The 25,496-nt window shown below is 45.9% G+C and overlaps 3 protein-coding genes across 3 annotated transcripts in view; all 3 read left to right on the top strand.

Annotated features, from left to right (window-relative positions):
• LOC309550236 (uncharacterized protein) overlaps window positions 1-25,496 on the top strand; it is a gene marked incomplete at both ends in the record, with an annotated part of 809,557 nt that overhangs the window by 72,933 nt on the left and 711,128 nt on the right.
• Window positions 1-25,496, top strand: part of LOC309548769 (uncharacterized protein) — a gene marked incomplete at its 3' end in the record, with an annotated part of 166,469 nt that overhangs the window by 7,274 nt on the left and 133,699 nt on the right. The gene's annotated exons all lie outside the window — the stretch shown is intronic.
• LOC309548764 (uncharacterized protein) lies at window positions 5,653-23,500 on the top strand (the record flags this gene model as incomplete). Its single annotated transcript, XM_082248712.1, is given in 9 exon segments — window positions 5,653-5,728; window positions 5,944-6,158; window positions 16,969-17,136; window positions 17,223-17,346; window positions 17,463-17,560; window positions 17,650-17,871; window positions 21,812-22,908; window positions 22,994-22,995; window positions 22,998-23,500. Coding segments are annotated over 9 exon segments (2,505 nt in total).

Consider the following 25,496-nt stretch of genomic DNA (forward strand, 5'->3'; position numbering starts at 1 on the left):
AAGTCCTCAACATGGGGGGGTGGGTGCTTTGGGTAAGCTATGCCCCCCCCACCCCACCCCAAAGCACCTTGTCCCCATGTTGATGGAGACAAGGGCATCTTCCCCACAACCGTGGCCTGTGCTTGTGGGGGTCTACAGGCAGGGGGCTTGTCATAATATGAAAGCCTCTTTTACCAAGGGGGCCCCCAGATCCCGCCCCCCCCCCATGTAAATGAGTATCGGGAACATATTACCCGTACCTACTCACCAAAAATTGTCAAAAAGTAATAAAAACACACACAAATTTTGAAAAATCCTTTATTTAAAAAAAACCTACTGCAGGCTCCTCCTCCATACATAGGAAAGGGGCGGGGTCATCTGTCTACATCACCTGGAGACACTGCCCCTTCTGGCCTCATGGATCGGTGCATGCTGGGTCCCTGACGTCAGAAAGGGCGGTGCCACCAGGTGATGTAGACAGGTGGCCCGCCCCTTACCTATATAAAAGATGTGAAACGGGGAACCTGCAGTAGGCCTCCATGATGGCGAGAGCATCTTTATTAATTTATTTTTCCGGGTGCGGCGGGCTTTGTGATTGATGACAGATCTACATCGGGGAACGCTGGTTTTTATTTTATAATAGAGGATTTTTCAAAAATTGTGTGTGTGTTTTTATTACTTTTTGGCACTTTTTTGGTGAGTTGGTACAGGTACTATGGTCCCGATACTCATTCACATGGGGGGAGGGGGCGGGATCTGGGGGGGTCCTTTGGTAAAAGGGGCTTTCAGATTAGGACAAGACCCCTGCCTGCAGACCATCACAAGCACCGGCCACGGTTGAGGGGGGAAGAGGCCCTTGTCCCCATCAACATGGGGACAAGGTGCTTTGGGGTGGAGGGGAGAGGTGCCCTAAATAACCCACCCCCCATGTTAAGGGTATGTGGTCTGGTATGGGTTAGGAGGTGTGGTCTGGTATGGGTTAGGAGGGGGGGTCTTGCCCCCCCTTTCCTGACCTTCAGAACTGCATGCTCAGGTAAAGGTCTGGTATGGATTTCGGGGGACCCCACGCCATTTATTTTTTAACATTTTGGCGTGGGCCTGGTATAGACTGGGGGGGAGGGGACCCCACGTCATTTTTTTAAACATTTTTTTATTGCCGGGCAATGCCGGCTTTCTTTTCTTTCCATTCATCTGTCAGTGGGGAAGCCCGCTCACAGCTGATGAGTCATTGGTTGGTAAAAATGTGGGCGGCCGTTTTCCCAGCCCCCTGCTTAACAACCAGCTATTCTTCACACAGGATTCGAATCAAGTCGATCGTTTCTCGACCGATCAGAATTCTGATCCTTCTGAAAAGTTTGAATTCTTTAGATTAATAAACTAAACAAATTTTACCAAAAACGAAAAGAAAGTTAACAAAAACTAAACAAAAGTATACAAATTCCAAAACCAAACTAAAAGAATTCCAAATTCCAGAATGAAATGAAATTAGTAACATAATGAATCTATCCGAAACAAAACAAATGTTTCCATTCTGCACATGTCTCCTAAGCGTGCCCAACCCAGATATAGCAGTTGTGTTCCGGCCTCTGGGATCCAGGTCGCCCTGCGGATACATCGGTTGCCCTGTGGAAGAGGTCTGGGACACGTGAGTATGTTTGGCTTGAGGTCAGCAGAAGGGAGCAGACGCCATGCGGGCTGCTAGGGAGTAACCAAAAGGAAAACCTATGGAGGGGACTCTGCTCTCTGGGTGATCGATGTGCATTGCAGCATCTTATCAAAGTTTGGTGCAGTCGCCTACCTTTGTCTTCTTTTCTGTCCTGAGGAGAGAACTGTTTGTTGAAGCAAGGTTTGCTTTCTGCGTAATGGTACCCCCGCAGGAGCCGCTTGGATATTGGTTTGCCCGGGCCTCCCACTGATTACTCCACAGCCAGATACAGGGTATTTTCACACAGCCAGGTGCACACACTCTTCCGCTCGTTGTCTCCAATGACCAGTCTAGGGGATGTGTTTTTATGTTTTATTTGGAGAACTTGGATAGGAGAAGAAAAACCAGAGCTATTCTGAGAGTCCCAACATCCTATCTGTTCAGAGAAATGGGAACCTACAGATGTTCACAAGGAACCACTGTCATATGTGTGGACTTTAAGGGCACAGCATGAGACAGATAACAACTACATGGATTTATCCTAAAATAACATTTATTGATTTATCTAAAACCAGATCTCAATAAAATGAGGAAACTGGCCCCAAACTGAGCTACACAGGAGATCAATGTCTCCTACTAATTTCACTCATGTACATCATACATATATAAGGATAAGTTGGTATATATCATAAGGTTCGTGTAGGTATAGATATTTCCTCTCTTCACTTAGATGTAACATTTAGTGACGGCCATGTACTTTATTACTGAATATATCTTATTATTATTATAACAATCTCCTTACTATATGGATTTTTTTGTGTCAGCTTTTTTTGTATATATGTCTGCATCATATTTGTTACTGATGTCAACATTTGTATCAATTACTGTATGTATAATAAATGACTACGTTCAGATTCTATTTTTGTATATCTTAGTTGGTGACCGGCCTCATTTAAAGTCCCACGACCTCTGTTTTCTGTTTGCATTAGGGATGGAGGCACGTCACTGTGTTTGCTTCGGATCATATTCCTCTATCTTCGTCTGTTCACTGGTCAATGCGTTTCACGCAAGGCTTCTTCAGGACTATGAAGATGTACAGACAGTTTTCTCTTAAAATAAACAGACTCGATATTAGTGTTTTATAAGCATAGAACATAATCTGTATTTATGTACATCATAATAAATACAAACATGGCTTACTAGCACACGGCCTTCCTTCCAACCCCCAACAAATTAACCCAACCTGGGGCGGACACAGGGGGGAAAAATCCGTCCAAAATGTGTTGTATATACAGGTATCTGTCCTGATGATCCAAGGTACAAAATAAAGTATACAGTATCTCACAAAAGTGAGTACACCCCTCACACGTTTGTAAATATTTTATTCTATCTTTTCATGTGACAACACTGAAGAAATGACACTTTGCTACAATGTAAAGTAGTGAGTGTACAGCTTGTATAACAGTGTAAATTTGCTGTCCCCTCAAAATAACTCAACACACAGCCATTAATGTCGAAACCGCTGGCAACAAAAGTGAGTACACCCCTAAGTGACAATGTCCAAATTGGGCCCAATTAGCCATTTTCCCTCCCTGGTGTCATGTGACTCATTAGTGTTAGAAGGTCTCAGGTGTGAATGGGGAGCAGATGTGGTAAATTTGGTGTTATCGCTCTCACTCTCTCATACTGGTCACTGGAAGTTCAACATGGCACCTCATGGCAAAAAACTCTCTAAGAATACGAAAAAAAGAATTGCTGCTCTACATAAAGATGGCCTGGGCAATAAGAAGATTGCCAAGACCCTGAAACTGAGCTGCAGCACAATGGCCAAGACCATACAGTGGTTTAACAGGAGAGGTTCCACTCAGAACAGGCCTCGCCATGGTCCACCAAAGAAGTTGAGTGCATGTGCTCAGCGTCATATCCAGAGGTTGTCTTTGGAAAATAGACGTATGAGTGCTGCCAGCATTGCTGCAGAGATTGAAGAGGTGGGGGGTCAGCTTGTCAGTGCTCAGACCATACGCCGCACACTGCATCAAATTGGACTGCATGGCTGTCGTTCCAGAAGGAAGCCTCTTCTAAAGATGATGCACAAGAAAGCCCACAAACATTTGCTGAAGACAAGCAGACTAAGGACATGGATTACTGGAAACATGTCCTGTGGTCTGATGAGACCAAGATAAACCTATTTGGTTCAGATGGTGTCAAGCATGTGTGGCAGCACCCAGGCAGTGGTAGAAAATAATGGTGGCCACACAAAATATTGACTTTGGGCCCAATTTTGACACTTTAACCTAGGGCTGTACTCACTTTTGTTGCCAGCAGTTTAGACATTAATGGCTGTGTGTTGAGTTATTTTGAAGGGACATCAAATTTGAGGTGCTCCCTATGGCACTTGGTGTAATGTGTTGAGTTAGCCGCAGGGTGCTATACAGGTCCAGGGTTGTAATTCATCACTATGGAACTTCAAAACTATGGAACCCAGTCCCTGAGGACCTCTTCAGGGGTATGTCCACCATGACGATTAAAGCATGGACCTTATATACAGTCCAGTATTCAGGACAGATAAGTCAGGGTCACCCTGTAACTTTGACCATTACTCTATAAAACATTACTAAGTCTGGAATGTATTCCCCTTACGGCGTAAGCTTTTCAAAGTTTGCGCTAAAATTCAGAGCTCAGTCTAGGGTGATCACACCACTGGTCACACCCTTTAATGCCACTTCCATCTAGAACCGTGATAAGGTACTCCAGTGCCCTTTCACCACTTGTTGCAGGACAGACAACACCTGGGTTACCGCGTTCTCCTTTCAGACACACTGCACCCTATCTCCTGCACCCTATTCCATGAGTACCCCACAGGGGAATACCCTCACTTATAGCTATGGTGGAGACCAGGAGAAAGGGAGCCAATTCTAAATCACAGGAGATTGGCTCTGCCAAAGGTCCACTCAATACTCAGCCTTGAATTTACAATGTGTCCCTTGTACCGGAGTAGGACCCAGTTTTACCACCAATGTCTGTATCCGGTTCTAGCTCTATCTTAGGCACACAACATGTGTCCTACCTGACGAAAGCAGAATTTTCTTTCACCTTTTTTCCCTATGGTGGTTAAGCTAGAAGCTCATTCCAGAAGAGTGGTGCAAATTGAACAGAAGGACAGAGCAGCAGAATGTCTTAGTGGTCATCACCTTGCAGCACTGGGTTGCTCAGTTCAAACCCCAACTGGGACACTTGTACCTGCATTGCAGGATGTCAGATTTGGCATTTATGAACAGGAGGAGGTTTTCCAGCATAATAAGCAGGGATTTTTTTCAGCGGCAATGCGGGAGAATGCAGTTAGGACACCTCTAGCACTGACTGTATGTAATGGCAAGGGGTGCTGGAGTGTGCTGTAGGGTCTATTTCTGCTCTCTGCTGGGGGGTCTATTCTAGATGGAGGGGATCTATTTTGGCAGGGGGGTCTTTTGTTGCTGGTGGAGGACCTACTATTGCTGGGGGTGGGTCTTACATTTCAGGGGTCAGTTGTTGCTGGGCAAGATCTACTGTTGAGGGATAGGTCTGTTGTTGCAGGCTGATGGAAAGTCTATTGGTGCTGGCTGTGCGGAGATCTTTTGTTGCAGCCAGGAGTCTATTGTTGCTAGGGGGGATTTAGTTACAGGTGCTTCATTGTTGTTAGGGAAACTATTGATACTGGTGGGGGTCTTTATTGTTACTGGCTGCAGGGAATCTATTTTACTGTTTTTCTTGTTATCATTACCAAATCCCATACAAATTACTCAGCACCACAAAATGATACCTGGTTCAGTATTGTCAAAAAGGGCAGTACTGGGAGGTGGGTAGAGGGTGGAACCTAGGAATAATGCTCAGAGGTGGGTAGGGGCAAAGAAAGGGGGAGTTCCTGCACCTATTCTCTGAGAAAACAACCCCTGATAATGAGTCACCTATTTGCTTGATGTGGCCTTCATGAGCTTAGCCATATGAGTTGTCATTGGAGGATGCTGTGTCCTTAAAGGGTATACTCAATCATGATAATTGGATGTGTCCTTGGGGGGGTTGCAGCATCTTCTGATGGTAACTTCATGTGTTGGTCTTGTTCTTCAGGTATATATATCTGTCTGCAGTTACAGCCTGTGAACTTGTGTTAACCCTTGCCTCTCTTCCAATGCAATGGAAGTTGGAATGAAAAATATTGATTCTATCCTAAAGAATAATAGAGTAATGGTCAGAGGTACAGGGTGACCCTGTCTTATCTGTCTAAAATAGTGGACTGTATATAAATTCCATGCTTTACCACCAATGTCCATTTCTGGTTCTAGCTCTATCTCAGACACAACATGTGGGTTACCTGACCAAAGCAGAATTTTCTGTCGCCATTCCTTGGACAGATTACGTATTAATACGGCCATCTTTGTCCAGAGCTCCAAAACTCTTTGCCTCTTCTCCCGATCCAGCTTCCCAGCCGGAGTCAGATCCCGATATGCCAGTCCTAGAGGATGCAAAGCCAGGAGGGAATGGAGAGGATATGGATGCCGTACTGGAGGAAGGTGCAGAGAATTTCTCTCCCCCACATTGTCATTATAATGAAGAAGGACCTTCACACAACATGCTTGCTAACGTTGAAAAGTTAATTTCCTGTGTCTGCAAAATCCTTGACATTATACCAATAAGAAGAAGATTGGGATTCTGGCACTCCAAATGGTTTATGTTTCTTCAAATAAGCGGATGCTTAGGGGGGGTGTGGACATTATTCTCCTGTATTAAACCACTTCCCGCCCAACGACCTCATATGACGTCATGGACTTTGAGTGAAGATATCTGGATGATGGGTGGAGCTACAGGCATCATTCATATATCTTCTTATTCTGCAGGTAATTCCCTGCACTGTAAAACCAATCATATGGGCTGTTCAGCCGCTTGATTGTTTTTACAGGTGCCACTCTCCAGAAAGTAAAAAATATATATATTTTTTTTTTTCAAAGTTGTCGGTCATTTTTTGTTTATAGTGCAAAAAATAAAAACCGCAGAGGTGATTAAATACCCCCAAAATAAATCTCTATTTGTAGGAAAAAAAGGACTTTGATTTTATTTGGGTACAGCGTCGCACGACCGCGCAATTTTCAGTTAGCTTAACGCAGTGCCGTATCACAAAAAATGGCCTGGTCATGAAAGGGGGTAAATCTTCCAGGGCTGAACTTGTTAACTGACAGTTACGCGGTCGTGCGACGCTGTACCCAAATAAAATTGATGTCCTTTTTCCCCACAAATAGAGATTTGTTTTGGTGGTATTTGATCTCCTCTGCGGTTTCAAAGTTTTGCGCTATAAGCAAAAAAGAAAACAATATTTTTTACTTTCTGCTATAAAACATCCAATAAAAAATTTACAAAATCAAATTTCTTCATCAATTTATGCCAATATGTATTCTACTACAGGGTTTTGTTTAAAATAAATCTCAATAAGCGTATTTTAATTGGTTTGCGCAATAGTTATCTCATCTATAAACTATGGGATATTTTTATGGAATTTTTTTTTTCTAGTAATAGTGGCGATCGGTGACTTACAGCGGGACTTTATTGCGGCGGGCAAATCAGACACTAACTGACACTTTGTGGGAACCAGTGACACCAATACAGTGATCAGTGCTAAAAATATGCACTGTCACTGTACTAATGACACTGGCTTGGAAGGGGTTAACATCAGGGGCGATCAAAGGGATAAATGTGTGCCTAGCCAGTGTTTGTGTATTGGGGGAGGTGCTTTTACTAGGGGAAGGCATGGATCAGTGCCTCTGCTTTGCAGGAACACAGGATCTATGCCTTCCCTACTGACAGAACGGCAATCTGCCTTGTTTACATAGATGGATTGCCATTCTGCCTGTGTACCGAACGATCAGCGGGTGCCGGCGGACATCGCGTCTGCGGGACCTGCTGTGTAGAATCACAGTGGTAGGGAGCCGCCGGCAGAGCGCACTTGCGCACGCTACCTGGAAGTGCAGGATCACGTCTATATATGGGATTCTGAGCAGCACGGCTGCCCTGTAGCAATAAAACTGCTATAGGGAGGTCGGAAAGTAGTAAAGACTTTTTTCTTTCACACCCCCAAATTTTGAGTCCCCCAAAATTACATTCCAGACTCTGAATACTCTGAAAAACGCAAAACATTTTGCGCAAACCAATCAAAATACGCTTATTGCGATTTTTTTTACCAAACATATGTAGCAGAAAACAAATTGGCCAAAAATGTTAAAAAATTTTGATTTTTAAATTTTTTTTGGGGAATTTAATATAAAAAAAATGTGAAAAATATTGTTATTTTTGCAAAATTGTCGCTATTTTTTTGTTTATAGCGCATGATCAAAAAAATCGCACAAGTGATCAAAAGAAAGCTCTGTTTGTGGGAAAAAAAAGGACGTCAAATTTGTTTAGGTACAGCGTCGCACGACTGCGCAATTGTCCTTTAAAGTCACGCAGTGCCGAATTGCAAAATAGGGCCTGGTCAGGAAGGGGGTAAAATCTTCCGGGGCTTAAGTGGTAAAATCAAAGAAACCAAAAAACAACTGTGTGAGGTCAACCCGGAAATAAATACCAAACTGTTAATCCGAGCATGCAGCCTGGCTGGCCAGGAAAGGGGGGGGGGGGGGGGGTGAGCGTGTGATGGTAATAGGCAGTAATATATTTCTCCCCCCTTGGTAGGAGTGGAGATGACCCATCTATAAGGATATACAGTACATACACACACAGCACAAGGCCGTGTTCACCCTATGAGACATTTCTCAGGGCTGCAGTTCCTCTGAGCTCCACAAGGTGGTGATCTCACTTCCACCCAGACAGGAAGTATCTATAGAAGACAGGAAGTAATGTCCATTGTAGACAGGAAGTGATGTCACAGGAAGTGATGTCAAGTATAAAAGACGTTTTCGGGTGAGAGGTGAGTTGGGAGGAAGTAGAGAGGAGACATTGCTGGAAGTGGTAGCAGACAAGGTAATAAGATCTTATTTTCTGTTTACACCCAGCAACCCCCCCCCCCCGTCATGTCCGTCCTCTTCCTCCATAGTCACTGTGACCTCTTTTATCTCCAGCAGATGATGATACACACATATATAGTGTGGAAACCTAGAGTAACCCCTTCAGGGTCAGAACATTCCTCCACTTACGGGGTCAAAAAATTCTCTTCATTCTGGAGATTTGTCACCTTTCCCACCAATCATCTTCTCACCTTAGCAGTCTCTTGTAACGAGGGAAGAGATTCGGATTTGGGTTCTCCTGAAACTTGCCCTTTCACACCCTTCCTCTGAAGATACGAATATCCCCATGCCTCACTATATTAACCATGTGCCCAGGATCGGCATGGTGGATGGAGTGGAGGGTGATCAGTTCTCAGATCTCCTCTCTGGTGAATGAATCCAGAAGAGATGAGCATTTCATCACTTCCAGGTTAAGTGCCATCATTCCCTGGTCACTGTAGTCAGTGAAGAAGCTGGTTAATCCTGATCTGTACTTCATCAGCTTCACCTGGGTCCATAGGTTGCCTTGGAGGTATAATAGACCCCTAATGTCTCCTTAAAGAGGACCTGTCATTTATATTACGCTGTCACAAAGGGGGGTATTGGCCGCACACTAGAGTGAGAGCAATGATTCTGGGGCCATTATTACCGGGTTTCTCTAAACGAATGACCTGTAGGCGCTTGTCAGGGGGTAACGTGGCAGAGCCTGACGTAAGAGGAGTGGCTTACCGGGTAACTGGTGTGGCACAGGTTCACCAGAGGCGCGGAGTATAAAGCCCCGTACACACGTACCGATTGTCGGTCGTAAATATTCGGCCGACGACTGATCGGCCAATTGTAGGCTTGTTAGTATGATGCTTCCGACAGCTGACAACGCACTTTCGGCCGAAAAGAATCAGTCGTGTAGGCATTAAAATTTTTGTTGGCCAACACCAGAACGGCCGATTGTTTGCCAGTCAGTACAGAATTCGGCCGACAATCAGCAGATTTGCAAGACTCGGCATGCTCAGAAAAGAAAAAACACACGGAAAGTTAACCATCACATGACATCACTTCTGCAGTCTGCTGCTGTTGGCCGACAAAATTTGTGTGCAGTCTTTTGCAGTTTTCAACAGACAATAGCCCTGGACAAAAGACGGCCGATCGTTTGGCCGACAATCGGTACGTGTGTACGGGGCTTAAAGCCCCGTACACACGTACCGATCGGCCGTCTTTTGTCCAGGGCTGTTGTGTCTGTTGAAAACTGCAAAAGACTGCACATGAATTTTGTCGGCCAACAGCAGCCGACTGCTCAAGTGATGTCATGTGATGGTTAACTTTCCATGTGTTTTTTCTTTTCTGAGCATGCCCAGTCTTGCAAATCTGCTGATTGTCGGCCGAATTCTGTACTGACTGGCGAACAATCGGCCGTTCTGGTGTTGGCCAACAAAAATTTTAATGCCTACACGACTGATTCTTTTCGGCCGAAAGTGCGCTGTTGGCTGTCGGAAGCATTATACTAACAAGCCTACAATCGGCCGATCGGTCGTCGGCCGAATATTTACGGCTGACAATCGGTACGTGTGTACGGGGCTTAACTGTTAGCCGGTTTTTACCAGGGCCCCAGATGGTGGGGATGGACTTGGCTGCTTGCTAACACCAGGTCGCGGCCCCCCCAGATTGCCTGGGAGAGCCAGGAACAGGTCCAGGACCAATAGATGGTAGCAGGTAAACAGATCAGGATGAGACAGGAGGATAGTCAGGACAAGCCAAGGTCAGGGCGGGCAGCAGGTAATCTGAATCCAAAGAAAAGCCGGGTCAGGTAAACAGGAACAGCAGATATAACAGGCACAGGATACAGGAGAGCTGAAGACAACACAGCAATCACCTAGAGTGACAGCTGTGTTTAAAAAAGCCAATTTGGTAGCCTCGAACTCTACCGAGGTAGCCTCAGTGCATGCGCATAGGCATTCGCCTTTTAGCTACGCCAGTGCGCCTGCACAGGGTATTGAGTCCCTGACATTGCCCCCCCCCTTAAGGGCAACCTCCAGGTGCCCAAAAGGTTCCTTTTGTGGGGATGGTTGCGGGAAAAAAATTCTGGATTAAGTCCTGGGCATTGAAATTCTGTACCGATTCCCAGGAATTTTCTTCGGGGCCGTAGCCCCTCCACTTAACCAGGTATTGTAGCTGGTTCCTCCGCCTTCTGCAGTCTAGGATGGCCTCCACCTCAAATTTTTCATCCCCGTTGATGGTGACAGGAGCAGGTGGTTCCGAACTTCTACCAGGAAAGGAATCATGTACTGCAGGTTTCAAGAGTGAAACGTGGAAGACTGGATGGATCTTGAGGGAATCGGGAAGCGTCAATTCGTAAGATACCTCATTTAATTTTTTCCTCACAGGGAACAGGCCAATAAACTTTGGTGCCAGTTTTTTGGAAGGGCATGCCAATCGGAGATTGGTGGTGGCTAAACCATACCAGGTTGCCAGGCTGGAGAACCAACTCACCTCTCCTTCTTTTGTCAAAGGACTCTTCATTGGAGGTCTGAGCCTTGGTCATGGCATCCTGTAAGACTTTGTAGTTCTCCTTAAGGAACTCCAAGATATCCCGGACTGCTGGCACTGTAGGTTCAGGAATAAAGCAGGGCAAGAAAGATGGGTGAAACCCGTAGTTAGCGTAGAATGGGGACTGACCTGTAGCCGAGTGTTTGGCGTTATTGTATGCGAACTCTGCTGATGGTAGTAGCGAGACCCAGTCATCTTGAACAAAGGTGGTGAAGCATCGGATATATTGCTCGAGGGTCTGGTTGGTCCTCTCAGTCTGCCCGTTAGTCTGGGGATGGTATGCGGAGGACATTGACAGCTTGATTTTCAGTGAATCACATAAAGCTCTCCAGAAGCGAGAAGTAAATTGGACACCTCTATCCGACACAATGTTCATTGGGACCCCGTGGAGTCTTACAATTTACCTGATGAAGACCTGCGCCGTCTCAAGCACGGAGGGTGTACCTCTTAGTGGTATGAAGTGAGCCATTTTCGACAGACGGTCTACTACCACGAAGATTGCAGAATAACCGTCTGATGGAGAAAGTTCCACGATGAAATCCATGGCAATCATCTTCCATGGTCTGTCAGGGACTGGTAGTGGTCTGAGCAGGCCCCATGCCTTATTTCGGGTTGCCTTGCTTCGTGTGCAGACAGTACAGGAGGAAACATATTGTTTACAACACTTCCCCAAGTCGGGCCACCAGAACATGCGCTGCACAAGATCCAGGGTCTTATGGATCCCGAAATGACCAGCCATCGGGTGGTCATGATACAGTCCAAGGATGGACACACAAGCACTTTCTGGAATGTAAATTTGATCCCCTCTCCATAGCAGTCCATTTCTGGGTACCAGTATAGTTCCAGCAGGATGGGGAGCATTTACTGTGGCTTGTCTCAGAGTGGTAAGAAGGTCAGACTGTAATAGTAGAAAGTTACCTTGGGTTAAGATGGTGTCAGGTACAAGGATCTCTTTAGAACTGTCGTACATTTGAGAGAGAGCATCGGGTTTCATATTCTTGGAACCCGGTTGGTACATTATATGGAACGTAAATCTAGGGAAAAAAAGTGCCCACCTTGCTTGGCGAGGTCTCAGGCGTTTGGCCGTCCTCAAATACTCCAGGTTCTTATGATCTGTGTAGAGGAGTATGGGATGTGCCGCCCCTTCCAATAGATAGCTCCACTCCTCCAGGGCGGTCTTGATGGCAAGGAGTTCCCGATCCCCTACATCATAGTTCCTCTCCGCAGGAGAAAGCTTACGGGAGAAGAAAGCTACCGGATGAATCAGGTCCTTGAGACCTTGACGCTGGGAGATGACTGCTCCTACTGCGATTTCCGAGGTGTCTACTTCGAGGATGTAAGGCAGAGCGGGATCAGGGTGGCTGAGGATAGGAGCAGAAGTAAACAGCTCCTTCAGGGCTGTAAATGCGACTTGCGCCTCGGTAGACCAGTGGAAGCGGGTACCTTGTTTGGTGAGCAGGGTAATAGGGGCGATGATGGAAGAGAACCCCTTGATAAATTTCCTGTAGAAATTTGCGAATCCTATGAAACGCTGAATCCCCTTTTTATCCACCGGTGCGGGCCAATCCAGGATGGCGGAGACCTTCTGAGGGTCCATTTTGACCCCTTCAGAGGAGATTATTAACCCGAGGAATTGGATACTCTGCTGTTCAAATTCACATTTCTCGGGTTTTGCGTAGAGCCTGTGTAGCCGGAGTCGGTGGAGTACCTTTTTAACGTGTTCTCTGTGCTGGGCCAGGGAGGAAGAGAAGACCAAGATATCGTCCAGGTAGACAATTACAAAGATGTCCAGATAGTCTCTGAAGATGTCGTTGATGAAGTGCCGGAAGGTGGCCGGGGCATTGCAGAGCCCGAAAGGCATCACCAAATATTCATAATGCCCAAATCGGGTGCGGAATGCTGTCTTCCATTCGTCCCCCTCCCTAATACGGACCAAATTGTAGGCTCCCCGCAGGTCCAGTTTAGTGAATACAGAGGCGGTTCTTAGTCTCTGGAAGAGTTCAGGAATCAAGGGTAGGGGGGTACCGGTTTTTGACCGTAATTTTATTTAACTCACGGTAGTCCACACATGGCCGAAGTGAATGGTCTTTTTTTTCTCCACAAAAAAGATCCCAGCTCCTGCCAGAGAAGTAGAGGGTCGGATGAATCGCTTCTCTAGATTCTCCGTCACATAGTCTTTAAGGGTACCCAATTCTCGTTCCGATAAAGGAAAGATACGTCCGAAAGGGATCTCAGCCCCCGGAAGCAATTGAATTGGACAATCATAGGGGCGGTGGGGGGGGGGGGGTAAGGTCTCAGCCCCCTGTTTACTGAAGACATCCAAGTATTCTTGATAAGATACTGGGACAGAGGAACGTATCTCTTTATCAGCATCCATACAGAGTAGGGTGCTAGGAGCACTATGGCGTACTGGCAGGCAATAATTCTGGCAGTAAGGGGACTGGAACTTGACGTCTCCAGAAGTCCAATTAATATGCGGGTTGCGCGCCTGCAACCTGGGTAACCCCAGAATAACCGGAAACAAGGGAGAAGAGATGGAATCCAGGCACAAAAACTCCTTGTGTCCTTCGAGAGTGGCCACAGGCAGTGGAGGGGTTTCTTGGGTTACTGGCCCAGACTTGATGTGGGACCCATCCGCTAGGAAGATGGAGAGTCCCTGCGACTTGGGTCGAAGTGGGAATGCGTCGATGAGCAGCAAAGGTAAGGTCAATGAAGCAGCTGCATGCCCCGGAATCAATAATAGCGGTGACCGGGATCGGGCCTTCTGGGAGCTGGAATGAGATAGAGAGAGCCAGGTGAGTGGTATTGTTGACAGAAACTGGATAACTTGAGGGGAATATAGAAAGACACTTACGCATCTTTGCTGGGCATGAGCGTACAAAGTGTCCGGCCTCTCCGCAGTACAGACACGGGTTGCTCTGACGACGTCGTGAGCGTTCTTCTGTTGATAAGGAAGGACGCATAAGCCCAAGTTGCAGCGGCTCTGACGTATCTGATTCAGCAGTAACCGGAGGAGTGTTGCTGGAACGGGCACCGGAGGAGAAGGTGTGGATGGGATTAGGAACCCATGGCAATATCCAGACTGGGCGGGTCTGCTGCGTGGACCCCTCTGCTCTACGCTCACGGAGCCGGCGGTCTATCTGTATAGCCAGGGTGATTAATGCCTCTAAGGTCTCGGGTAAACCCACTCGGGCCAGTTCATCTTTCAAGTTTTCTGAAAGACCCAGGCGGAACTGATGTCGCAAGGCTGCGTCGTTCCAGTGAGTGTCCGTACTCCAACGCCTGAAGTCAGTGACGTAATCCTCTACGGCCCTGTTGAAGTGAAGTGAGCACGGTTTCTGCTGTAGCAGTGCGCTGTTGGTCTTCGTATAACTGCGCCATTGCTTTAAAGAAAGCCGACATGGAGTCCAGCTGGTTACTGAGCTCTTCGAGTAGGCGGTGAGCCCAGGACTGAGGTTCACCTTGAAGCTGGGATATGATGAACCCCACTTTGGTTGCTTCCAAGGAGAAGGTTCGGGGTTGCAGGGAGAAGTACAGCTCGCAGGCATTGCGGAAGGCTCTGAACTTGCTTCGATCCCCAGCGTAGGGACCCTTGGCTCAGGAGGTAGCATCACCACCATCGGACCGGAGGGATTCCCGGAGGGAGCCATGGAAGCAGCAGAAACTGTAGGGTCCGTGGAGGGGGTTAGGGACTGAACACGCCCCTCCAACTGGGTATAGCCCTCTTGCAGGGACTTAACTGCTTTGGTAAGGACAAGCCAAGGTCAGGGCGGGCAGCAGGTAATCAGAATCCAAAGACAAGCCGGGTCAGGTAAACAGGAACAGCAGATATAACAGGCACAGGATACAGGAGAGCTGAAGACAACACAGCAACTACCTAGAGTGACAGCTGTTTTTAAATAGGCCATTTTGGCGCCAATTTGGTAGCCTCGAACTCTGCCGAGGTAGCCTCAAACTCTGCCGAGGTAGCCTCACACTCTACCAAGGTAGCCTCAGCGCATGCGCATAGACGTTCGCCGGTTAGCGACGCCAGTACGCCTGTGCACGGTATTGAGTCCCTGACAGCGCTTTTATAGCGTTGTCTTTGCACAATGTTGGGTAGCGAATTTAGACACTATTTCATGGAGACACACAGTTTTAAGAGTTGACATAATTGTGTGCGTGTGTGTGGGAAGGCGCTTTGTTTTTACAAGCATAACATGCAGATTTTATCGTGTGTGAAAATGTAATTTTGTTTAAAGCCCATCTCTGGGGAAACAAAAAATTACCAAAACCCAAATGAGTATTTAACCCTTGTATAATGGGGGCAGCCCCACTTCAAGGGTTACATGGTAATTTTGGTGTAGGGAACCAGTAAAAGCACTTTTACTTATCTGATCCCTCAATACGGGCACTCTCCTCTATTCCCTACACTCTGGCAGTGGACTGTCCCTCCTCCTGTCCAATCAAGGGTTTTGGGCTCTGCATTGGTCTTGATGGTCTCAGATAACCTGTGACCACTCTTTATAAAAAGATCCCCCTAATTAACCCAATCTACATGTTCCAATTCCCACTAGGGGCAACCCGTCTATAACCCCTTATATCCCCATCCTAATATTGTCCAACCAATGCAATCCAGATAATTCTTCATTATCCGTCTACAGAGAAACCCACATAGATCAGATGACCACCACACCATTGAGGATGGAGGAGGATCGGAGTCACATGACTGAGAGGTTATTAAGCCACACCCTGGAGATCATCTACCTGCTGATAGGAGAGGTGAGGAGGATTTTGGGAGGTCACATGACATCACTCTTATATATACAAAATTGCAATATATAATCCACCACGTGATAACAATTCAAACAATAATTGATAAGTGTTCAAACATGTGCTAAGTCAACACCGTGACCACACATAAAAGTCCAAAGAAAATATCCAAAACTCAGTAAATTGTCCACCGGGTGAGATACAATATAAAACAATGAAGGTAATATGCTGAGTCTACAGCCTAATGACACAAATTGTCCAATATATCTGTTGAACAAACTCAGTCTTTGTGCAACGAAAAGATGATGATGTGAAGATGTGATGAAAATAAACTGGTGATGAAGTGATCACGACAAGTTGGTGACAGTTTCCCACCACCTTCTAGATGTGCTTCTTACCAGATAAAAAATGCAAAAGGGCATATAAATGATCGCTATTGAGAAACTCCTGATAACACCTCAAGAAACTCAGGGTGAATCAATTATCCCTTCACCAAATGTTCAGACAGCTCCTTACCAGATGTAAAGAAATGGAGAGCATTTCAAAAATGTTCCTTTTCTTCCTGTACTGAAATGATGGGAAAGTTTCTCCTGGCACTTGTCCTCAATTTACCATCCACAGCAATTCCACCTGCTAAGTGTCCTGTGTCCAATGGGCCCTTATGACCAATATTCCCAGAAAGCACAAGGCGATCGGCTACTTCTCCTCTACTTCTAGGCACTTTTTTTCTCCTTCTCCTGCTCAGATCCACTTAGCCATACAAAAAAAAATCCATTTAGACAAGAAATCCTTAAAAAGGGAGGCTGTAGAGAAAGCCTGGCAGTGGAGGGATGGGGAGGAGAGTCTGGTTTGTATCCTGTGCGCTCAGCGGTTCTTTCTATGGATTCTTAAAGCTCTGCTGCAGTCCTGACCAGAGAGGTGAGGAGGAATCTGGGAGGTCACATGACATCACTCTTATCTAGTCTGGTCAATAGACCATGTTCTTATTATAGACATGTAGATGATGTCAAATGATTGATATCGGTTTATCTTTCTCCTGATTTGTAGGATTATATTGTAGTGAAGGAGTCTAGTGGAGAGCCAATCTTAGGAGGATGGAGCAGGACTCAGAGCCCCACCGTGGTGCCTCCACCTCGTTCTCCGATACCTGAGAGGAACAAAGAGCAGAAGATCCTGGAACTGACCACCATGATGGTCCATCTGCTGACAGGAGAGGTGAGTGGTGCTGGGAATTCTGGGACATTATCCAGTAACAGACAAGGGATGTGTCTGGATGGTGACTGTATCATTGTGTGTGTCAGGTTCCTATAAGGTGTCAGGATGTCACTGTCTATTTCTCCATGGAGGAGTGGGAATATTTAGAAGGACACAAGGATCTCTATAAGGACGTCATGATGGAGAATCAGCCACCCCTCACATCACCGGGTAAGAGGAGACTTTATTGTAAAGGAGAGAGCAGTACGGAGGATCCACCTAGATCCCCCATCATCTGATAAACATATAGAAACAATGTATTCAGTCAGTGTGTGTGTTTCCTACAGATGGATCCAGTAATGGGAACCCACCAGAGAGATGTCCCCGTCCTCTGTATTCCCGGGATTCCACACAGGAAGGTCACACCATCCCTCACCATCATCAGGTAGATGAGGAACAATCACTGATAGTATCATTAGGATCTGTACATTATCTGCATTGTTACTATTGATGTCATTTTTATTATATATTCAGAGTGGAAACCTGAGAGATTCTAAAGTTGAGGTTAAAAAAGAGATAAAAGAGGAGGATGATGAGGATGGGGTGATGGAGGAGTCAGAGTTTCTAAAGGAACACAAAGATCTGTACCAGGACACCATGGTGGAGTCATCCAGCTACAGAAACTCACCAGAGAGATGTCCCCGTCCTCTGTATTCCCGGGATTCCACACAGGAAGGTCACACCATCCCTCACTGTTACAAGGTTGGTGGATTGGAGCATCTAGAACATGGACTTCTGGGGAGGATGTGTTTTTTCTTTTTTTTTTTTCATAATATCACAGTTTTAAAGCTTATATTTTACAGATGATATTCTCTCTCATTTTCTAGAGTGGAGATCCAATCGATATAGAATTTGAGGTTAAAGCAGAAGAAGAAGAGAGGTATGTGAGGGATGATCAGCAATCTATGGAGGAGGATGGAATAACGGGGACATTTATAGAGGAGGACACTCCTACAGAGATCAGCACAGGTGGGTCACTAACACTAAATACATACATGACATAAATACATGTAATCCACCACTGACTACTGAATACCAATATTATGAGTCCTGACCCATGCGCTATATACTCTATGTTGTATTACAGACTTCTGCTCTAACCCCTCTACCGACTGCTACAGTATCTCACAAAAGTAAGTACACCTCTCACATTTTTGGAAATATTTTATTCTATCTTTTCATGTGACAACACTGAAGAAATTACACTTTGCTACAATGTAAAGTAGTGAGTGTACAGCTTGTATAACAGTGTCAATTTGCTGTCCCCTCAAAATAACTCAACACACAGCCATTAATGTCTAAACCGCTGGCAACAAAAGTGAGTACACCCCTAAGTGACAATGTCCAAATTTGGCCCAAAGTGTCAATATTTTGTGTGGTCACCATTATTTTCCCCTCTCGGGCATGGAGTTCACCAGAGCTTCACAGGTTGCCACTGGAGTCCTCTTCCACTCCTCCATGATGAAATCACGGAGCTGGTGGATATTAGAGACCTTGCACTCCTCCATCTTCCATTTGAGGATGCCCACAGATGCTCAATAGGGTTTAGGTCTGGAGACATGCTTGTCCAGTCCATCACCTTTACCCTCAGCTTCTCTAGCAGGCCAGCCGTTGTCTTAGAGGTGTGTTTGGTGTTGTTATCATGTTGGAATACTGCCCTGCGGCCCAGTCACCGAAGGAAGGGGATCATGCTCTGCTTCAGTATGTCACAGTAAATGTTGGGATTCATGGTTCCCTCAATGAAGTGTAGCTCCCCAGTGCCGGCAGCACTCATGCAGCCCCAGACCATGACACTCCCACCACCATGCTTGACTGTAGGCAAGACACACTTGTCTTTGTACTCCTCACCTGGTTGCCGCCACACACGCCTGACACCATGTGAACCAAATAAGTTTATCTTGGTCTCATCACAGCACAGGAGATGGTTCCAGTAATCCATGTCCTTAGTCTGCTTGTCTTCTGCAAACTGTTTGCGGGCTTTCTTGTGCATCATCTTTAGAAGAGGCTTCCTTCTGGGATGACAGCCATGCATACCAATTTGATTCAGTGTGCGGTGTATGGTCTGAGCACTGACAGGCTGACCCCTCCCCCACCCCTTCACCCTCTGCAGCAATGCTGGCAGCACTCATACGTCTATTTCCCAAAGACAACCTCTGGATATGACGCTGAGCACGGCACTCAACTTCTTTAGTCGATCATGGCGAGGCCTGTTCTGAGTAGAACCTGTCCTGGTAAACCGCTGTATGGTCTTGGCCACCGTGCTGCAGCTCAGTTTCAGGGTCTTGGCAATCTTCTTATAGCCTACGCCATCTTTTTGTAGAGCAACAATTCTTTTTATTTTAGATCCTCAGAGAGTTCTTTGCCCTCATGTTGAACTTCCAGTAACCAGTATGAGAGAGTGAGAGCGATAACACCAAATTTACCACACCTGCTGCCCATTCACACCTGAGACCTTATAACACTAACGAGTCACATGACACTGGAGAGGGAAAATGGCTAATTGGGCCTAATTTGGACATTGTCACTTAGGGGTGTACTCACTTTTGTTGCCAGCGGCTTAGACATTAATGGCTGTGTGGTGAGTTATTTTGAGGGGACAGCAAATTTACACTGTTATACAAGCTGTACATTCACTACTTTACATTGTACCAAAGTGTCATTTCTTCAGTGTTGTCACATAAAAAGATAGAATAAAATATTTACACAAATGTGAGGGGTGTACTTACTTTTGTCAGATACTGTATACACATAATATGGATTCTCTTATTTACGCTCATTTCATACCAGCTGGACATTTTATATCTGATGAAAAAATCAAACGAAAATGAAAATAAATTTCTTCCCCCAAATCTGTGGACAATAAGTGGGAAATAATAATCCAATCTGTGCGATATCACCGCGCCGTGTAACAATCAGACTTACAATTCAAAAATATGAAATCTATTAAACAGTGTCAGGAAATGAATAAATAGTAATGTGATCGTCCAATAAGAGGATAGAAATGTGTGTCATGTGACACGTGTCATCAGTCAGGGCCAATATAAATGATAAAGTGCGAGTGCAGAAATTGCAGATGAGAAAGGTGCTGGTGGTCACTTCCACTCACCTTACCATCTGACTCCTGTGTTACCAGCGAGTCCCACAGATCCCTTCCCCCTCTAGGGATATCGCTCACTCCTCTCCTCCTTCCTCTTCCCCCACGGTATATATGGGGGGAGGGTAGAAAATAACCCCCCTCTAGTGCTTTCCGTCTATCTGCTTTATTCAACATTAAAATCCAAGATGATAGAATTACAAAGCCGGGACCTGAGCAGTGCGGACTAAACAAGCTTCACAATGAGATCCTTCACTCAGATACCCCTTCCCTGGGATGTCCCTGCGCAGGCTCCGCCCATATTTTCTATCCCCCCCCATATATACCGTGGAGGAAGAGGAAGACTTATTGTCTACAGATTTGGGTGAAGAAATTTATTTTCATTTTCTTTTGGGCTGCATTTTATTTGATTTTTTATTTGTTTTTGTGTTTAGTGAAAGAAACTTTCTGAATGTAAGCTGCCATTGGGTGAATGTTTCTGTGAATATTTATACACCATTCTTTACACTACATGATTGTACCAATTTATACTTTATTTTATATCACATTTATATCTGATGATTAGATTGGAGGACAGACTTTTACATGGTGATAATAATGTGATAACATCCTCCAACTTTGGAACCTTAAACAGAAAGTGATAATGAGGGAGGAGTCAGTAACCCAATGATGGTGGTCTTCAGGATTAGTCCAGTCTTCATCTTGGTTGTTCTCCCCCCATCCTCACTCTCTGACCTCTGGTGGGGCTCAGCCCCGGTGTTATTCATGACTAAATCATGGACTAAAAAAGGAAGTCCACCACTTCTTGTGTTGGGAAGATGGCAATGAGTGATAGAGGGGGAGGGGACGCTCGTCCTATAATCCCCTCATCACTGTCACTCCTATAAAAGACAGTTCTCGTTGTTTCCTCACTCTCTGGCTAAGGTCCATGAATAAAGAAATGAACTGGTAGGAGATCAGAGGTCCCATTTACTAGTTACCTTGAGGGGGGAATTGTAAGATCCTCAGAGACAAAGCTGTCTGATGTGGGTGGAGTCCTGGTTTAGGGGAACCAATCTGCTGATGTCTAGTAATGATCTTTTTATTTCTATTTTAGTAGATGGATGGGAGATGAGGAAAACCTCAGAGGATTGTCTCACTTTGTCTCCAGACTGTAAATTAGAAGATGAGGACATCACACAGTATAGTCTAGGAGAAAACCCGGCTACCTCAAATGTCCATCCGGCACCACACAGTGTAGACGGACCATCGTATTCCTCATATCCTGAGGAACCTCAGACTGTGAGGGACAGTGCCGGACCATCGTATTCCTCTTATCCTGAGGAACCTCAGACTGTGAGGGACGGTGCCGGACCATCGTATTCCTCTTATCCTGAGGAACCTCAGACTGTGAGGGACAGTGCCAGACCATCGTATTCCTCTTATCCTGAGGAACCTCAGACTGTGAGGGAGGGTGCTGGACCATCGTATTCCTCTTATCCTGAGGAACCTCAGACTGTGAGGGACGGTGCTGTCCTTCCACCAGATAAGAGGTTCTCCTGTACTGAGTGCGGGAAGTGTTTCAGTTTTAAATCCAAACTTAATGTGCATAAAAAATCTCACACTGGTGAGAAGCCGCATTCCTGTCCTGAGTGTGGGAAATGTTTTTTACAAAAGTCCGCTCTTTCCACACATCAGAGATTGCACACTGGTGAGAAGCCGTATTCCTGTCCTGAGTGCGGGAAATGTTTTTCAGATAAGTCCGCTCATTCCAGACATCAGAGATTCCACACTGGGGAGAAGCCGTATTCCTGTCCTGAGTGTGGGAAATGTTTTTCAGAGCAGTTCAGTCTTTCCAGACATCAGAGATTGCACACTGGTGAGAAGCCGTATTCCTGTCCTGAGTGCGGGAAATGTTTTTCACAGAAGTCATATCTTTCCACACATCAGAGATTGCACACTGGTGAGAAGCTGTATTCCTGTCCTGAGTGTGGGAAATGTTTTTTACAAAAGTCCGCTCTTTCCACACATCAGAGATTGCACACTGGTGAGAAGCCGTATTCCTGTCCTGAGTGCGGGAAATGTTTTTCACAGAAGTCATATCTTTCCAGACATCAGAGATTGCACACTGGTGAGAAACCGTATTCCTGTCCTGAGTGTAGGAAATGTTTTTCAGATAAGTCCGCTCTTTCCAGACATCAGAGATTGCACACTGGTGAGAACTTGTATTCCTGTCCTGAGTGTGGGAAATGCTTTTCACAGAAGTCTGATCTTTCCAACCATCAGAGAGTGCACACTGGTGAGAAGCCGTATTCCTGTCCTGAGTGTGGGAAATGTTTTTCAGATAAGTCCACTCTTTCCAGACATCAGATATTGCACACTGGTGTGAAGCCGTATTCCTGTCCTGAGTGTGGGAAATGTTTTTCAGATAAGTCCTCTCTTTCCAGACATCAGAGATTGCACACTGGTGAAAAACCGTATTCCTGTCCTGAGTGCGGGAAATGTTTTTCACAGAAGTCCCATCTTTCCGAGCATCAGAGATCGCACACTGCTGAGAAGCCGTATTCCTGTCCTGATTGCTGGAAATGTTTTTCAGATAAGTCCGCTCTTTCCAGACATCAGAGATTCCACACTGGGGAGAAGCCGTATTTCTGTCCTGAGTGAGGGAAATGTTTTTCAGAGCAGTTCAGTCTTTCCAGACATCAGAGATTCCACACTGGGGAGAAGCCGTATTTCTGTCCTGAGTGAGGGAAATGTTTTTCAGAGCAGTTCAGTCTTTCCAGACATCAGAGATTCCACACTGGGGAGAAGCCGTATTCCTGTCCTGAGTGCGGGAAATGTTTTTTAGATAAGTCCTCTCTTTCCAGACATCAGAGATTGCACACTGGTGAGAACTTGTATTCCTGTCCTGAGTGCGGGAAATGTTTTTCACAGAAGTCATATCTTTCCACACATCAGAGATTGCACACTGGTGAGAAGCCGTATTCCTGTCCTGAGTGTAGGAAATGTTTTGCAGATAAGTCCGCTCTTTCCAGACATCAGAGATTGCACACTGGTGAAAAACCGTATTCCTGTCCTGAGTGCGGGAAATGTTTTTCACAGAAGTCCCATCTTTCCGAGCATCAGAGATCGCACACTGCTGAGAAGCCGTATTCCTGTCCTGATTGCTGGAAATGTTTTTCACAGAAGTCCCATCTTTACAGACATCGGAGATCTCACACGGGTGAGAAGCCATTTTCCTGTCCTGAGTGAGGGAAATGTTCCCGCACTGAAGTCCTGTCTTCCTGTACATCAGGGGTCCCACACAACCCTGGAGGTGTATTAGTGCCTTGAGTGCGGGAAATGTCTTCTATATGAATGTTGGTGGACATGTGGGGAAGAAGCACACCCTGATATACACCTCAGATATACTCCATGGCTGATCTTCATCATGTAAGAAACACTTCATAAGGAGATCAGAGATCACCAAAGACATGGATGAAGTGTTGTCCCGTGTTGGCCATTGATAGCAGGAGAAAAATAAAAATGGAGTCCTTACCTTTCATTGGCTGAGTACATTTTGTGCGGGAAGATTTCACAAACACTTACAGATCTGGTTGTTATAAATGTGTTGATGAAATGTGACCCGCATTCCCCCGGTCATGGCGAATTGGGATTTCCTATAATGGTCAGTTCAATCTAGTGGCCAAAATGTGCTTTCCTGACAGATGTCCATGGCCGCATACCTTTGGGTAGCCCCGCCCTCGCCCCCCCCTAAGACCCCACCCCTATAAATGTTCAAAATAAGCCAATGGCTGCATTCCTTTTTTGTCCTCCTCACTTATAGGTCCATTTCTGTATGAAGTTTTCCTACCTATTGGAAGTATTGGTCGGCGGGTCTGGTGCTGGGCAGCTGTGCGGGATGTCAGGAGCTTCCTTTGGTATCCAGAAGTCTTCCAGGATGTCCCGAGTGGTCATTGAGTCCCCAACTATCAGCGGGGTGGTGTTATGGCACACATATGTAGAGGATCCATGCCTGGAGAGTGGGCCCTGCCACCGGCGGCCATTTGCATTGGCTGGGAGCCCAGCTGCTTGCGGGTGGCCATTAAGTGTTAGACACATGAAATTCGTTTCGGTGCGAATACAAATTCCGACATATTTTTGGTTATTCCTAGATTCGGATGTATCCAAATCTCCAAATGAAATTGTAATGAATTTTGTTGAAATCTGTTAAAATTCATTTTGTTTATTGATTTTCTAATGAATTCCAACTTTTCAGAATGATTCGAATTCGGATCAGTCAAAAAAAACAATCGACCGGTGCTAATTCTTTGTGAAGAAATAGCTGGTTGTTAATCAGCAAGCCGGGAAGCCGCCCGCCCGCATCCTTACCAACCATGACTCATCAGCTGTCAGCGGGCTTCCCCACTGACAGATGAATGGAAAGAAAAATTTCCCGGCAATAGAAAAAAATGATGTGCTCCCCCGACCCCCAGTCCATATCAGGCCCTTAGGGGCCATTATTGAAAAAAGGTGATGTAGACAAGTGGCCCCGCCTCTTACCAATGTAAATGCGGAACCTGCAGTAGGCAGAGGGCCTCCATGATGGCGAGAGCGTCTTTTTTTTATTTATTTTTTTGGGTGCGGAAGGCATTGTGATTGATGACAGGTCTACATCGGGGGAAGGCTGGCTTTTATTTTTTAAAAAAATATTTTTTAAAAAATTGTGTTTGTATATTTATTGCTTTTTGACACTTTTTTTAGTGAATAGGTACAGGTACTATGGTCCCGATACTTTTTCACATGAGGATCTGGGTTCCCCTGGGGTCCCCTTGGTAAAAGGGGCTTTCAGATTATGATGATCCCCCTGTCTGCAGACCCCCACAACCCCAGGCCACAGTTGTGGGAAAGAGGCCATTGTCCCCATCAGCATGGGGACAAGGTGCTTTGGGGTGGGGGGGCAGAACTGCCACAAAACACCCACCCCATGGTGAGGGCATGTGGCCTTGTATGGGTTAGAAGGGGGGGGCGCTCGCTTGTCCCCCTTTTCCTGACTTGCCGAACTGCATGCTCAGGTTAAGATCTGGTATGGATTTTGGGGGGACCCCACGCCATTTATTTTTTTTACATTTTGGCATGGGCCTGGTATAGACTGGGGGGGAGGGGACCCCAGGTCATTTTTTTAATGAGAGTCCCAACATCCTATCTGTTCAGAGAAATGGAAACTACAGATGTTCACAAGGAACCACTGTCATATGTGTGGACTTTA

Source organism: Pelophylax lessonae (assembly GCF_965119305.1).
Source record: "Pelophylax lessonae genome assembly, chromosome: 3".
NCBI classification, from domain to species: domain Eukaryota; kingdom Metazoa; phylum Chordata; class Amphibia; order Anura; family Ranidae; genus Pelophylax; species Pelophylax lessonae.